The sequence below is a fragment of the Pelophylax lessonae genome, assembly GCF_965119305.1.
Source record: "Pelophylax lessonae genome assembly, chromosome: 5".
NCBI classification, from domain to species: Eukaryota; Metazoa; Chordata; class Amphibia; order Anura; family Ranidae; genus Pelophylax; species Pelophylax lessonae.
Window position 1 is genome coordinate 338,670,130 of NC_138772.1, and position 12,621 is coordinate 338,682,750.

General features: G+C 42.4%; 1 protein-coding gene across 1 annotated transcript in view; it reads right to left on the reverse strand.

Annotated features, from left to right (window-relative positions):
• Positions 1-1,109: 1,109 nt before the first annotated feature.
• The window catches only part of LOC309555866 (regulator of G-protein signaling 9-binding protein B-like), a 33,744-nt gene continuing 22,232 nt past the window's right edge, over positions 1,110-12,621 (reverse strand). The window contains exon 3 of the mRNA XM_082258033.1: positions 1,110-1,466. Coding sequence (XP_082114159.1) covers positions 1,168-1,466 — 299 coding nt within the window. The 3' untranslated portion in view covers positions 1,110-1,167. The remainder of the gene's footprint in view (positions 1,467-12,621) is intronic.

Sequence of the window (12,621 nt, forward strand, 5' to 3'; positions counted from 1 at the left end):
GTGAAGGTGGACAGTGCTGTGTGTGTGTGGGGGGTGGTGATGTGAAGGGGGGACAGTGCTGTGTGTGTGTGAAGGGGGACAGTGCTGTGTGTGTGGGGGGATGGTGGTGATGTGAAGGGGGACAGTGCTGTGTGTGTGGGGGGATGGTGGTGATGTGAAGGTGGACAGTGCTGTGTGTGTGTGGGGGGATGGTGGTGATGTGAAGGGGGACAGTGCTGTGTGTGTGGGGGGATGATGGTGATGTGAAGGGGGACAGTGCTGTGTGTGTGGGGGGATGGTGGTGATGTGAAGGGGGACAGTGCTGTGTGTGTGGGGGGATGGTGGTGATGTGAAGGTGGACAGTGCTGTGTGTGTGTGGGGGGGTGGTGATGTGAAGGGGACAGTGCTGTGATGTGAAGGAGGATAAGCAGCTGCACAAAAAAACATGCAGGGGTACAATTGACTCTTAAATGCAATGAAATACAAGGTGCGGTTTCCCACACATGGAAATTGCATGGTACATACGCACCATGCAGTTTCCATGCGACAGCGTTTTTAAAAAGGTGCCAGGGCCTTTTCCCAGCAGAAAACGCAGACACAACAGCCCATTCAAATGAATGAGCTGTCGTGCCTGCACAACTGCGCTGTGATGTAAAGAATCAAATCATCACGCAAAAATGCAATCTGGACCTCTGCTGGAAGAAAATTTTACTAATCGGACCTCCGTGAATTTTAATTGAATACCCCTGGCATAGGGAGATTTTTGGAAAGTCTTCCTGAAGGTGAACTTACACTTTAGGTTTACACAGCTTTATTAATTTGGGAACAAATATTTATATACTTGAAGAAGTCTAGCTTTGACTGCTTCTTTATAAAATAAAATATGGAATAACTTTGTTGCCATGGGATAAGGACTTTTTATTTTCCTTATATTCCCCTTTATTACAGCTGGGATTCTGTATTGCTATCTAGACACCTGTAATATAGTCACTTACTAACTTAGTAGAATTTTGGAATATATATTCTGTTCCTCTCATTACATACACATAAATGTAATTAAATCCATGATGTAATTGCAATCATATAAATAGTAGTAAATCAAAACACAGCAACACTAACTAGGAATTTTATATCACATTTACACCACAGAAGAACATGTGACAGCTACTATTGCTGCAGTAACCAAAATCAAAGACAAAGTAAAGTGCACCCATTACAGCAGTTGCGACTTTCTTTTTCATCCACTGAGAGCAAAGCTGTGGAGGAGACATCATTGTTGTCAAGCTCATCATTCATATTTACTGTTGCCTCTACAGTCCATCTTAGGACATTAACTTTTAGCTCCATGTCAGTGATCATCTGGTCAGCCTTGAATATTTCATTTTCTAGCTCTGTGTGTTCCAGCTTCTCTTTGTTATTTGCTGAAGGTGACTCGTAGGTAATGTTCTGGACGCTCAGTGCCCTGGAGGCAATAGCGGAAGTATTGCCTGGAAACACAAAAAGCACTTTAGAACAAGAAGGCTGCTTTTAAAGCACAATAGATCTAGCATTGATATCTTAACTAATAGTAAATATAGACTGCAAAGTACACATACCTTAACCTTTTTCAATTCCAATATTTTTTTAACTTTGTCAGATAACACAAAGAAGATGCATGGACAAATCACAGCATAACAATAATGTAAAAAAAGGCATAATACGTTGCATAACAATACATCATCCCTTGTATATACACTACAAAAGCAAAGTATCAATGCCTTTAAAGCAGTGCTTTAAGTGGGCCGGTATGCACTGGTACTCAGTACCGCCACTTCCAAATATGGCTCTTGAGCATACCGCCACCTCTCCGTGCGCCTTAGCGTACCAATACGCTCATTTTGGACATCTGCATCCTCAATTGCGCCCCCCCCTCCCCCAGAATATTTCCCAGTCCAGAGCCAGACCAGTCAAGTGAGTCCCCCTGCTCCGGAGTCCCAGCCTAGGCCAGTGGGGGTGCTCTGTGGCGACCCTGATGTGGGATGGGGGGGGGGGGGGGCGACAAAATTTATAGGCTATAATAGAGTACCAGCACCTCTTTTGGGCCACTAAGTATATGTTATACAAAACCATAGAAAAATAAAATGGGGAAAATAAAACAAAAGAGAAATAACCAGAATGTCTTGCCAGAGACATACTACAATGACCTGATAGCAATAGGAAGCAAAACCAGAAATGGCCAAAAATAGTGAAAGATATCACTCATTATTAGGAAATACCATATGATTGCAACCAAGGATTCCAAAAAATAGTATATAGTATATAAAATATAGTTAAAGAAGAAAACCAGTTCATGGGAGCATTGTATGTTAGCTCATTGAGTCATTTCTTAAATATTTGGAGCTAGAGTTTGCTTCCATTTGTTAGTAATAGCTAACCGTGCTGCAAATAAAATGTGTAGAACTATAATTCTTAATTGTTTTTGGAAAGTTGTGTATGGAGAGACCCAATGAAGCTAAATGTGGTGCAGGTTTAGTGATTAACCCAGTGACATGAGAAATTAATGAAAATACAGAATTCCAAAAACTGGTCAGACTTTTGCATGTCCATAAAACATGCATAAGATTACACATATAACCACAACTGCTCCAGCAATAGGGAGTTTTCGTGTCAAACATTTTAGACAAGCAATAGGGAGTCATACACCGGCTACCTTAACCTTTTTCGATTTAGTGATGTTAAAAACTCTTTGCAACATAAGTCACATATACTTGTATAAGCCAAAATGTTTTATTTAGTTGTTTTGGATGGAGTGGGGAAGAGTTAGTATCCCTATCAGGTAATACAGGTCAAGTAACACTACTTCTCAATGCAGTTCTCATATGCATTTCTGCCACTGCAGGGGAAGGGTTTCAGTTGAATTTGCATGTGGGCTCCCTCTTGTACCTCCTGCAGTTGGGTAATTGTAGGGATACAGTAGATGATAGTTTCTGTCCATTCAGGCCTTAATTGACAGACACGAGGGTAAATGTGTCTGACAAATTTGTTTATGTTTATAACATTTAAATGATTCCTATTAATGTTCTCCGCCATCACAGCATAATGTTTACCTATAGTCTGGTCAGTAATTTGTTTTTTCTTTTCCTCCTCTCAGTAATATTGTGAAACCAACATCTAGAGTTTGGAAACATTTCCACAGTGCAATTTCTGCTGAGAGCAAAGCTGCAATTTGCAAATATTGTGAGTAGAAATTAGGGCAGGGCGATAAAACGATACCGATATGTATCGCGATAGTCACGTGATCGATAGCAATAAATAAATTGAACGATAAAACCGTTCGATATTAAACTTGAAAGTACCGTATATACTCGAGTATAAGCCGAGTTTTTCAGCACATTTTTTTGTGCTGAAAACGTACCCCTCGGCTTATACTCGAGTCAAGGAAAAAAAAGTCCGCTCCGACGGGTTTAAGCTTTAAAAATGGCGCCGCCCGTCGCATACATGTCACCGCGCACGCGCCGCCGCCGCTCGGGAGAGGCCGGGAATAGCCGAAATTATACAAGCGGTGGCGGTGCGTGCGCAATGACGTGTCGGCGCCGGGCGGCGCCATTTTTAAAATGAAGGCGCCTCTGGAACAGGTAAGGGAAACAGCTTCACTACCTGCCATTATGCAGGGCTGTGGGCACACTACAAGGGATGCAGTGCTGCGGGCATGGTCTACCTGTACCATGCCCACAGCACTGCATCTCCTGTAGTATGCCCACAACCCCGGATCCTCTTGTACCATGCCAGTACCCTGCATTCTCCTGTACCATGCCAGTACCCTGCATTCTCCTGCACCATGCCTGTACCCTGCATTCTCCTGCACCATGCCAGTACCCTGCATTCTCCTGCACCATGCCAGTACCCTGCATTCTCCTGCAGCATGCCAGTGCCCTGCATTCTCCTGCACCATGCCAGTGCCCTGCATTCTCCTGCACCATGCCAGTGTCCTGCATTCTCCTGCACCATGCCAGTGCCCTGCATTCTCCTGCACCATGCCAGTACCCTGCATTCTCCTGCACCATGCTAGTACCCTGCATTCTCCTTCACCATGCCAGTACCCTGCATTCTCCTGCATCATGCCAGTACCCTGCATTCTCCTGCACCATGCCAGTACCCTGCATTCTCCTGCATCATGCCAGTACCCTGCATTCTCCTGCACCATGCCAGTCACCCTGCATTCTCCTGTACCATGCCCGCCGCCCTGCATTCTCACCCTAGGGTCCTTATTTTAAATGGGTAATAAAAAATATCAATAATTATCGATATCGACCGATATGAAACACTGATATCGTGATACAGTTTTCAGCCATATCGCCCAGCCCTAGTAGAAATATTCTTTTCCAAATGCTACAAGGATGACAAAACACACCCTGGCATACCAGTTACCAGAAAGACATTAAAAATACCTAACGGCCTGAAATGATAAGGATGATAATAAAAGTATGAGTAGCTTTTCTCCCCAGAGTTTTCGTTCCAGAAACACTCTTTCTGCTGCCTCTGGATTATCATAAAGTATTTCTTCACCAGCAGCATCTTCAAGTAAGGAAGTGTTACAAACCATTGGCTCCCAAAAATACACAATACCTTCATTTATGGCAAAAATTAGACCTGAAACTCAGGGGAACATTGATTAAGCTCCCATAAAATCAATATCTTCTTCTGTATCAGCAATTTCAATAACTGAAAATGCATATTGGCAATTATTATGAGGGAAAAGGGAGTTGGTTGCCTGTTCTCATGTATAGTTAAAAAGTTCTTAAAGTGTTTGTTACCCTAAAAAAAAGAAAATGGATCCTGTTTCCTTAAAGCATGCTTTACAACACAGTGCTTGTGCTGTGTAATTTGGTCCCTGTATCACCTGAAATACCTGGCTGATCCTGCCTGGTTCTGCCCTCCCCCCTGTAAACTGACCATAGTTTATCATGGCTGCTGAGCCCAGACACCGTGGTCAGTTTACGTACCTCCGTCATCCGCAGCTCTCCTCTCTGCACTCCTGTGTCCTCCTCCCCCTCCCCACCTGTCAGCTCCATTCACTCCACGATCCTCCTGTCCTGCTTCTCTCATACTTATAGTAAAAGCTTGCCATCCCCTCTGTTATATAATGGTGTATGTTCCTGTGCCTGTGCTGTATAAAAAAAATGATGATTATACCTTATTTCGGAGTGTATCCCTGCGCTCACGTGACTCCTAGGATCTCTTACCCCTTTTCTACCTTCCTCGCCGACGTCAGCGGCAGTGCTCGGCCCCGCCCTTTATAGCTGTCAGCCAGGCAGAGGAGAGAGCCGAGGAGTCAAGTAAGCACCAGGAAATGCTCTGATATAAGGTAAAATCAACATTTTTTTTATACAGCACAGGCACAGAGACATATATAGGGGAGTTATATAAGGGGTGGCATGCTTATACAATAGTGGGTTAACAAACACTTCAACATACAGTTCTTGTTATTCCATTTGTAAAGAAAATAACATTTTAAACAGCAAGTTTAGTTTATTTACTGAATAAGCTGTACTTTTATTTAAAGCATAATACTTTTTCACCTTCGCAGTGTAACAAAATGACTTTCAATTTCAATTTATTTATTTTTTTTTAAAAAATTTCCATTTTCCTGGAAGAAACACGGGAAACATTTTTTTATGCCTTTAACCACTTTACCACCGGAGGATTTTGCTGTCTTACGTCCAGGCCACTTTTTGCGATTCGGCACTGTGCGACTTTAACTGACAATTGCGCGGTCATGCAACGCCGTACCCAAACGAAATTTACGTCCTTTTTTTCCCACAAACAGAGCTTTCTTTTGGTGGTATTTGATCACCTGTGCGATTTTCATTTTTTGCGATATTAATTAAAAAATGCGACAATTTTAAAAAAATAACAATATTTTTCTACTTTGACAGTTAAAAAATATCCAATATATTAAATTTTTGTCATATATTTAGGCCAAAATGTATTTAGCTACATGTCTTTGACAAACAAATTCTCAGTGAGCGTATTTTTAACCGCTTTATGACCGGAAGGTTTTACCCCATTCCTGACCAGGCCATATTTTGCGATTCGGCACTGCGTTACTTTAACGGACAATTGCGAGGTCGTGCAATGCTCTACCCAAATTAAATTTATGTCCTTTTTTCCCCCACAAATAGAGCTTTCTTTTGGTGGTATTTGATCAACTGTGCGGTTTTTACTTTTTGCGCTATAAACAAAAAAAGAACAACAATTTTGAAAAAATAACAATATTTTTCACATTTTTTTATACGAAATTCCCCCCCTAAAAAATGTAAAAATCAAAATTCTTTTATCATTATAGGCCAGTTTGTTTTCTGCTACAGATTTTTGGTAAAAAAAATCGCAATAAGCGTATTTTGATTGGTTTGCGCAAAAGTTATTGCGTTTACTAACTAAGGGAAAGATTTCTGTCATTTTTCGTGTTTTTTTTTTAACGAGTAATGGCGGCGATCTGCGATTTTTTTTGCGGGACTGCGACATTGCGGCGGACAGATCGGACCCTTGACTGGCATTTTTGACACTTTTGGGGGTACCAGTGACATTACTACACTAATCAGTGCTAAAAATACGCACTGTTACTGTAAAAATGACACTGGCAGGGAAGGGGTTAATTTTTATTGGAGAGGGAGGGGTTAATGTATGCCTGGTGCTTACTAATGTGTGTGGGGGGAGGGGACTGAGTGACACAGGGACAGATCGCAGGTTCAGCTATGCTGAACCCTGCAATCTGACCCTGCCTGTCACTTAGGAGATCCGCCCGCTTTGTTTACACAAGCGGGCGGATTTTCACACTAGATCCCCGACGATCGGGGAAGAGCGGCGGTGATCACCGCCGCTCCTCCCCTGGCCTGACTCCCACTGTAACTGAATACAGCGGGAGCGAGTCTACGGCGGCGCGCGTGCGCCGCCGAGAGAGGGGAGTGTCTGGTGACATAGGTCTACGTCGCCAGACGATAACGAACCACTTTGACGGAATACAGTCAACGTGACTGGTCGGCAAGTGGTTAAAATTTTTGGAAATTTTACATCTCTATTCCCAGATGGGATCTCATGTGGAAAACAGATATGGTGTGTCCACAGATTGTTTTCAGAATCCCTTAATTGCAGGCTGGGATACTGTAGGCCAACCTTGCCCATTTAAAGGAATCTAAAGTGCATTAGTCAAGCAGCATGCAAGTTATAAGAAACTCTGCAGGATCCACTTGAATCCTGTGAATGATTTTGTATGGGTATGGGGTACATACAGGTAATTGCTAAAGGATAACCTCAAAAAGTTAATAGTAGGAAAAAAGTTAGATGGTTCCCACACTTTTACCCAGTTTACCACTGTTTCTAGTTGTGACTTTAGAGATAAGTTTTTATATGACAGCTGATAAACTGACGCCTTAACAGTAATGTGTGTGACGGGTCACTAAAGATCTTTTGAAGGTTAGATCATTTCAACACAGCAATCAGAGATTTCATGTATCATTAACTTTGGTGCTCACTACAAAGATGAAATACAGTCCTGATAATAAGCACTGGGACAGTCCCCTGTTGCGTTATGTAATAGGTCAGATGCACATATCTTATTGATGCAACAGGGAAACTCCTTCCTTTCTGTTTTTTTCCATAAACACATGTAACAGTCTTCGGTTATTAGGTTAACAGAATGAGTTTTTGTGTTCAGAAAAGCAAGACTTGGTAGTTATTGCAATGGCTATCTTAATTTATGCGCTATGGTAGAGGGTAAATTTCTGCCAGTGGAGATTATCAAATATAGCAAAGCTGAGTTCAGCACATAAATTGTGGCAAATTAAATTATAATTGAGCATATCACCAGTTTCCAATGAGCAGTGTTGCACTGAAGATATTTTTTATTTGACCTACACCAATATCGGAGCACAGTTTTAGAAGACAGATGATAAGGCTTTCAGCAGTTCACATTCATATGTCATGTGTATATTTCGCTAAATCAAAAAATAAATATGGGCACAAATCTAATTTCATCCAGCATAATGGGTCTGTAGATTGCATGTTTAATGCTGAAGGTGGTAGTACACCTGGGGAATGAGACTTCTCTGTAAAGAATAGTGGTTCCTGAGTATGGCATTTTTCTTTAAACCAGCATTATGTTAAACCTTTAAAGAAGAAGTAAACTTCCATCTTTAAGTTTTACCTATAGGTAAGTCTATATTAAGGCTTACCTATAGGTAGTGTAAATATCTCCTAAACATGCACCGTTTAGGAGATAATTACTTTGAATGCAGCCAGTTAAGTCACTGGCGCATGCGGTCTGAAGGAACGGCCACCCGTGCCATTTCTTCGGAGCAGTGTACCATGACACAGAGCCGGAGCCGCGAACCCGGAAGGAAGACGGGGTAGGGATGGACGCTGCCTTCAGCGATGGCATTGCATTGCTGGAACGCTTTGTTTTACTAGCACATTATGCCTTGCAGATGAGAAAAAAAAAGTGCAGCGGTTTACAACCACTTTAATTGTATAAATGGGTAGGACCGATTGCTTAGATTGCAAAGTGCTGTGCAAACTGTTGGCACTATATAAATCATGTACAATAATAATATTAATAATACATATTCAAGTGTGGTTCATAATGCTTGGCAACAATATTAAAACAGTTATTTAGGAGAACAGTCCCTAAAACAAATATACCATATCAAAGGCTGCTATATGATTACAGGATTGCTAATAAGGTTATTGCACCCATATAAAAGAAAGGATGTTTGCCAGATCCAGATGATTTTAGAGCGTCTGCAGAATCAGATACCCCAGCTAGCCACTACTGAGGAAAATATCAGTTGGCCACGTTAGATAGTTTTGGCCAATCATTTGTTTCCAATAGGATAGGTCTCTTTCACTGACAATGTCTGTGTCCAAAGGCGTGCACAGGGGGCGTGCCTAGGCACACCCTAATCACTGCGTGTGGTGCTGATTCCTCCTATTGCCTGGGCTGCACCCCGTGTTGCACTCCCAGAATGGAGATTGGGGGAAGGGGCTAGTAAATATGTAATTTACTGGCCCCTTCCTTTTCTAAATGAACACAGTTAACACACTCACTCACTGTGCTCATTCATAACTGAAGCAGAGTAAACTGTGTTTACTCTGCTTCAGTTTGTGAATGAACAGGAAGCTGCTCAGCACAGAGCACTTCCCATTTATTCACTGTCTAGTGCAGCTGAGGCTGCAGAGAAAGGCATGTGCATTTGAGCTTTGGGGTGCACACCCTAGTACAATAGGCTATACACACCTATGTCTGAGTCCCTTTATGTTAAAAGACTATATTTGCAGTCGTATCATGTCCAGACATCCAACCACCTTGTCATTTTTTTTCTTTGGTTGTAAGGGCTCAAGCTCTATGCATGAAGGTAAAAACCTTCTGTGTGCAGCAGCTCCCCCAGCCACGCTAATACTTACCTAAGCACGATCTTCCTCCAGTGATGTGTATGAGAGCCTTGACTCTCCAGGGACTCTCCTTCCTCATTGGCAATCACTGCTGGAAATCACAGCCAGTGAGCCAATGAGAAGAGAGAGGGGGCAGGGCCGAGTCGCAGCTCTGTGTGTGAATGGACACACAGAACAGTGGCTCGGGAGCAAGCCTGCTTGGGTACCCCTATTGCAAGCTGCTTGCTCTGGAGGCACCCAGCAGAAGGGAGGGGCCAGGAGCATTGGTGGGGTACCTGAGATGAGGAGGATTGGTGCTGCTCTGTGCAAAACTGCTTCACAAAGCAGGTAGGTATGACATGTTTGTTATTTTAAAAATTGCCTTTAATATTACTTTAAATAGTAATATTTTCCTTACTATTTAAAGAGTACCTGAGCATTGGAAGTTGTGTGGAAGAAAGGGAAGCAAATGTTAAAGCACTAGTCACCAGTATCATCTATAGGCCTTTAGCAGAGCCTTGGTTTGTAATGTCAGTGCTGCTCCCTTGATGGCAGGTAGGGGAGTAGTCAAGAAGCAGCAGGAGAGATGCAGATAGCCCAGATCAATAGAATTAATGAAGCATATGCAGAAGCAGAGAGATCCTTGCACTACAGGTCGTGAGCATCAACTAACTCTCCAGCAAGGAGAACACTGAGCAGCACAGTAGTGCCATAACCAAATGTTTTGAGACTAGCAGTCAGTGGCACAATTCCTTAGATGATCTCACACTGCATATCTCACAGAAGAAATTGTAAAAAAAAGTGTCACTAAACCCACATCATAAAAAACTACCAATAAATGCTGTATTGCACGCTGTTCATACTCACTCAGTCACTATAAAATGTGTTTTCTGTATTCTGGAAAAAACCTGGTTGATCCTGCTGTTCTCTATCCCCCTTTCTGTCCAAGTCCCAAATTGAGCTAGGGATTTTGCAGACCAGTGTTGGCAACTCTGCACATGCTCAGTTTTCACTTTTCAGTGCATTTTTGTAATGAACATTTCCTTCCTATCACATCTGAGCAGCCCATGTGACTATAAGGTCACACATATGGACGTATACACAGTGGTAAATGACAGCTCACTCCCTCCCTCCTCCTCCATAGCCATTAACTAGTTAACACAATGGGAATGGGGTATTACATGTAGATTGATTGAGGCTTCACCTCCCTCTTATTCTAAGATACAGTCCGAAGGGGCATGCAACAACCTGTGACTGGCAGAACCCCCCCCCCCCCACACACACACACACACCATGGTATTACCAAAAAATAATAAATATACAGTGGGTACGGAAAGTATTCAGACCCCCTTAAATTTTTCACTCTTTGTTATATTGCAGCCATTTGCTAAAATCATTTAAGTTCATTCTTCTTCCTCATGAATGTACACATAGCACCCTATACTGACAGAAAAACACAGAATTGTTGACATTGTTGCAGATTTATAAAAAAAGAAAAACTGAAATATCACATGGTCCTAAGTATTCAGACCCTTTGCTCAGTATTTAGTAGAAACCCCCTTTTGATCTAATACAGCCAGGAGTCTTTTTGGGAAAGATGCAACAAGTCTTTCACACCTGGATTTGGGGATCCTCTGCCATTCCTCCTTGCAGATCCTCTCCAGTTCTGTCAGGTTGGATGGTAAACGTTGGTGGACAGCCATTTTTAGGTCTCTCCAGAGATGCTCAATTGGGTTTAAGTCAGGGCTCTGGCTGGGCCATTCAAGAACAGTCACGGAGTTGTTGTGAAGCCACTCCTTCGTTATTTTAGTTGTGTGCTTAGGGTCATTGTCTTGTTGGAAGGTAAACCTTCGGCCCAGTCTGAGGTCCAGAGCACTCTGGAGAAGGCTTTTGTCCAGGATATCCCTGTACTTGGCCGCATTCATCTTTCCCTTGATTGCAACCAGTCGTCCTGTCCCTGCAGCTGAAAAACACCCCCACAGCATGATGCTGCCACCACCATGCTTCACTGTTGGGACTGTATTGGACAGGTGATGAGCAGTGCCTGGTTTTCTCCACACATACCGCTTAGAATTAAGGCCAAAAAGTTCTATTTTGGTCTCATCAGACCAGAGAATCTTATTTCTCACCATCTTGGAGTCCTTCAGGTGTTTTTTAGCAAACTCCATGCGGGCTTTCATGTGTCTTACACTGAGGAGAGGCTTCTGTCTGGCCACTCTGCCATAAAGCCCCGACTGGTGGAGGGCTGCAGTGATGGTTGACTTTCTACAACTTTCTCCCATCTCCTGACTGCATCTCTGGAGCTCAGCCACAGTGATCTTTGGATTCTTCTTTACCTCTCTCACCAAGGCTCTTCTCCCCCGATAGCTCAGTTTGGCCGGACGGCCAGCTCTAGGAAGGGTTCTGGTCGTCCCAAATGTCTTCCATTTGAGGATTATGGAGGCCACTGTGCTCTTAGGAACCTTAAGTGCAGCAGAAATCTTGTTGTAACCTTGGCCAGATCTGTGCCTTGCCACAATTCTGTCTCTGAGCTCTTCATGCAGTTCCTTTGACCTCATGATTCTCATTTGCTCTGACATGCATTGTGATCTGGAAGGTCTTATATAGACAGGTGTGTGGCTTTCCTAATCAAGTCCAATCAGTATAATCAAACACAGCTGGACTCAAATGAAGGTGTAGAACCATCTCAAGGATGATCAGAAGAAATGGAAAGCACCTGAGTTAAATATATGAGTGTCACAGCAAAGAATGAACTTAAATGATTTTAGCAAATGGCTGCAATATAACAAAGAGTGAAAAATTTAAGGGGGTCTGAATACTTTTCGTACCCACTGTATATATTTGTATATTCAGTTTATTATTATTCATTATTTATTTTTACTCTGTATTCCAAAAGTTATTTTGAACATGGGACCAGCAAGAAGAGGACCAGAAGTTCCTCCTGCTTATGTTTCCCTGCAGACAGGTTGGGTCATGTGGCAGCTGTATATCGATTAGGAAAAAAGTAATCAGATCTTTTTTTTTATCAAAAAAATTACAGTGCCATCATCCATGTACAGAAAGGGACAATGTAAATTAAACAGTGTGTGTTTAGTATCATTTTAAGTCTTTCAGCATACTGTTTAGACACAATTTATATCCTAAATGTTTCCTTTAGGATAGCAAATCTTCTCTTTTTGAGGCTAGAACCACTCAATGCATTTTTTTCTTCTACTTTTTACATTATTTAAAACAAAC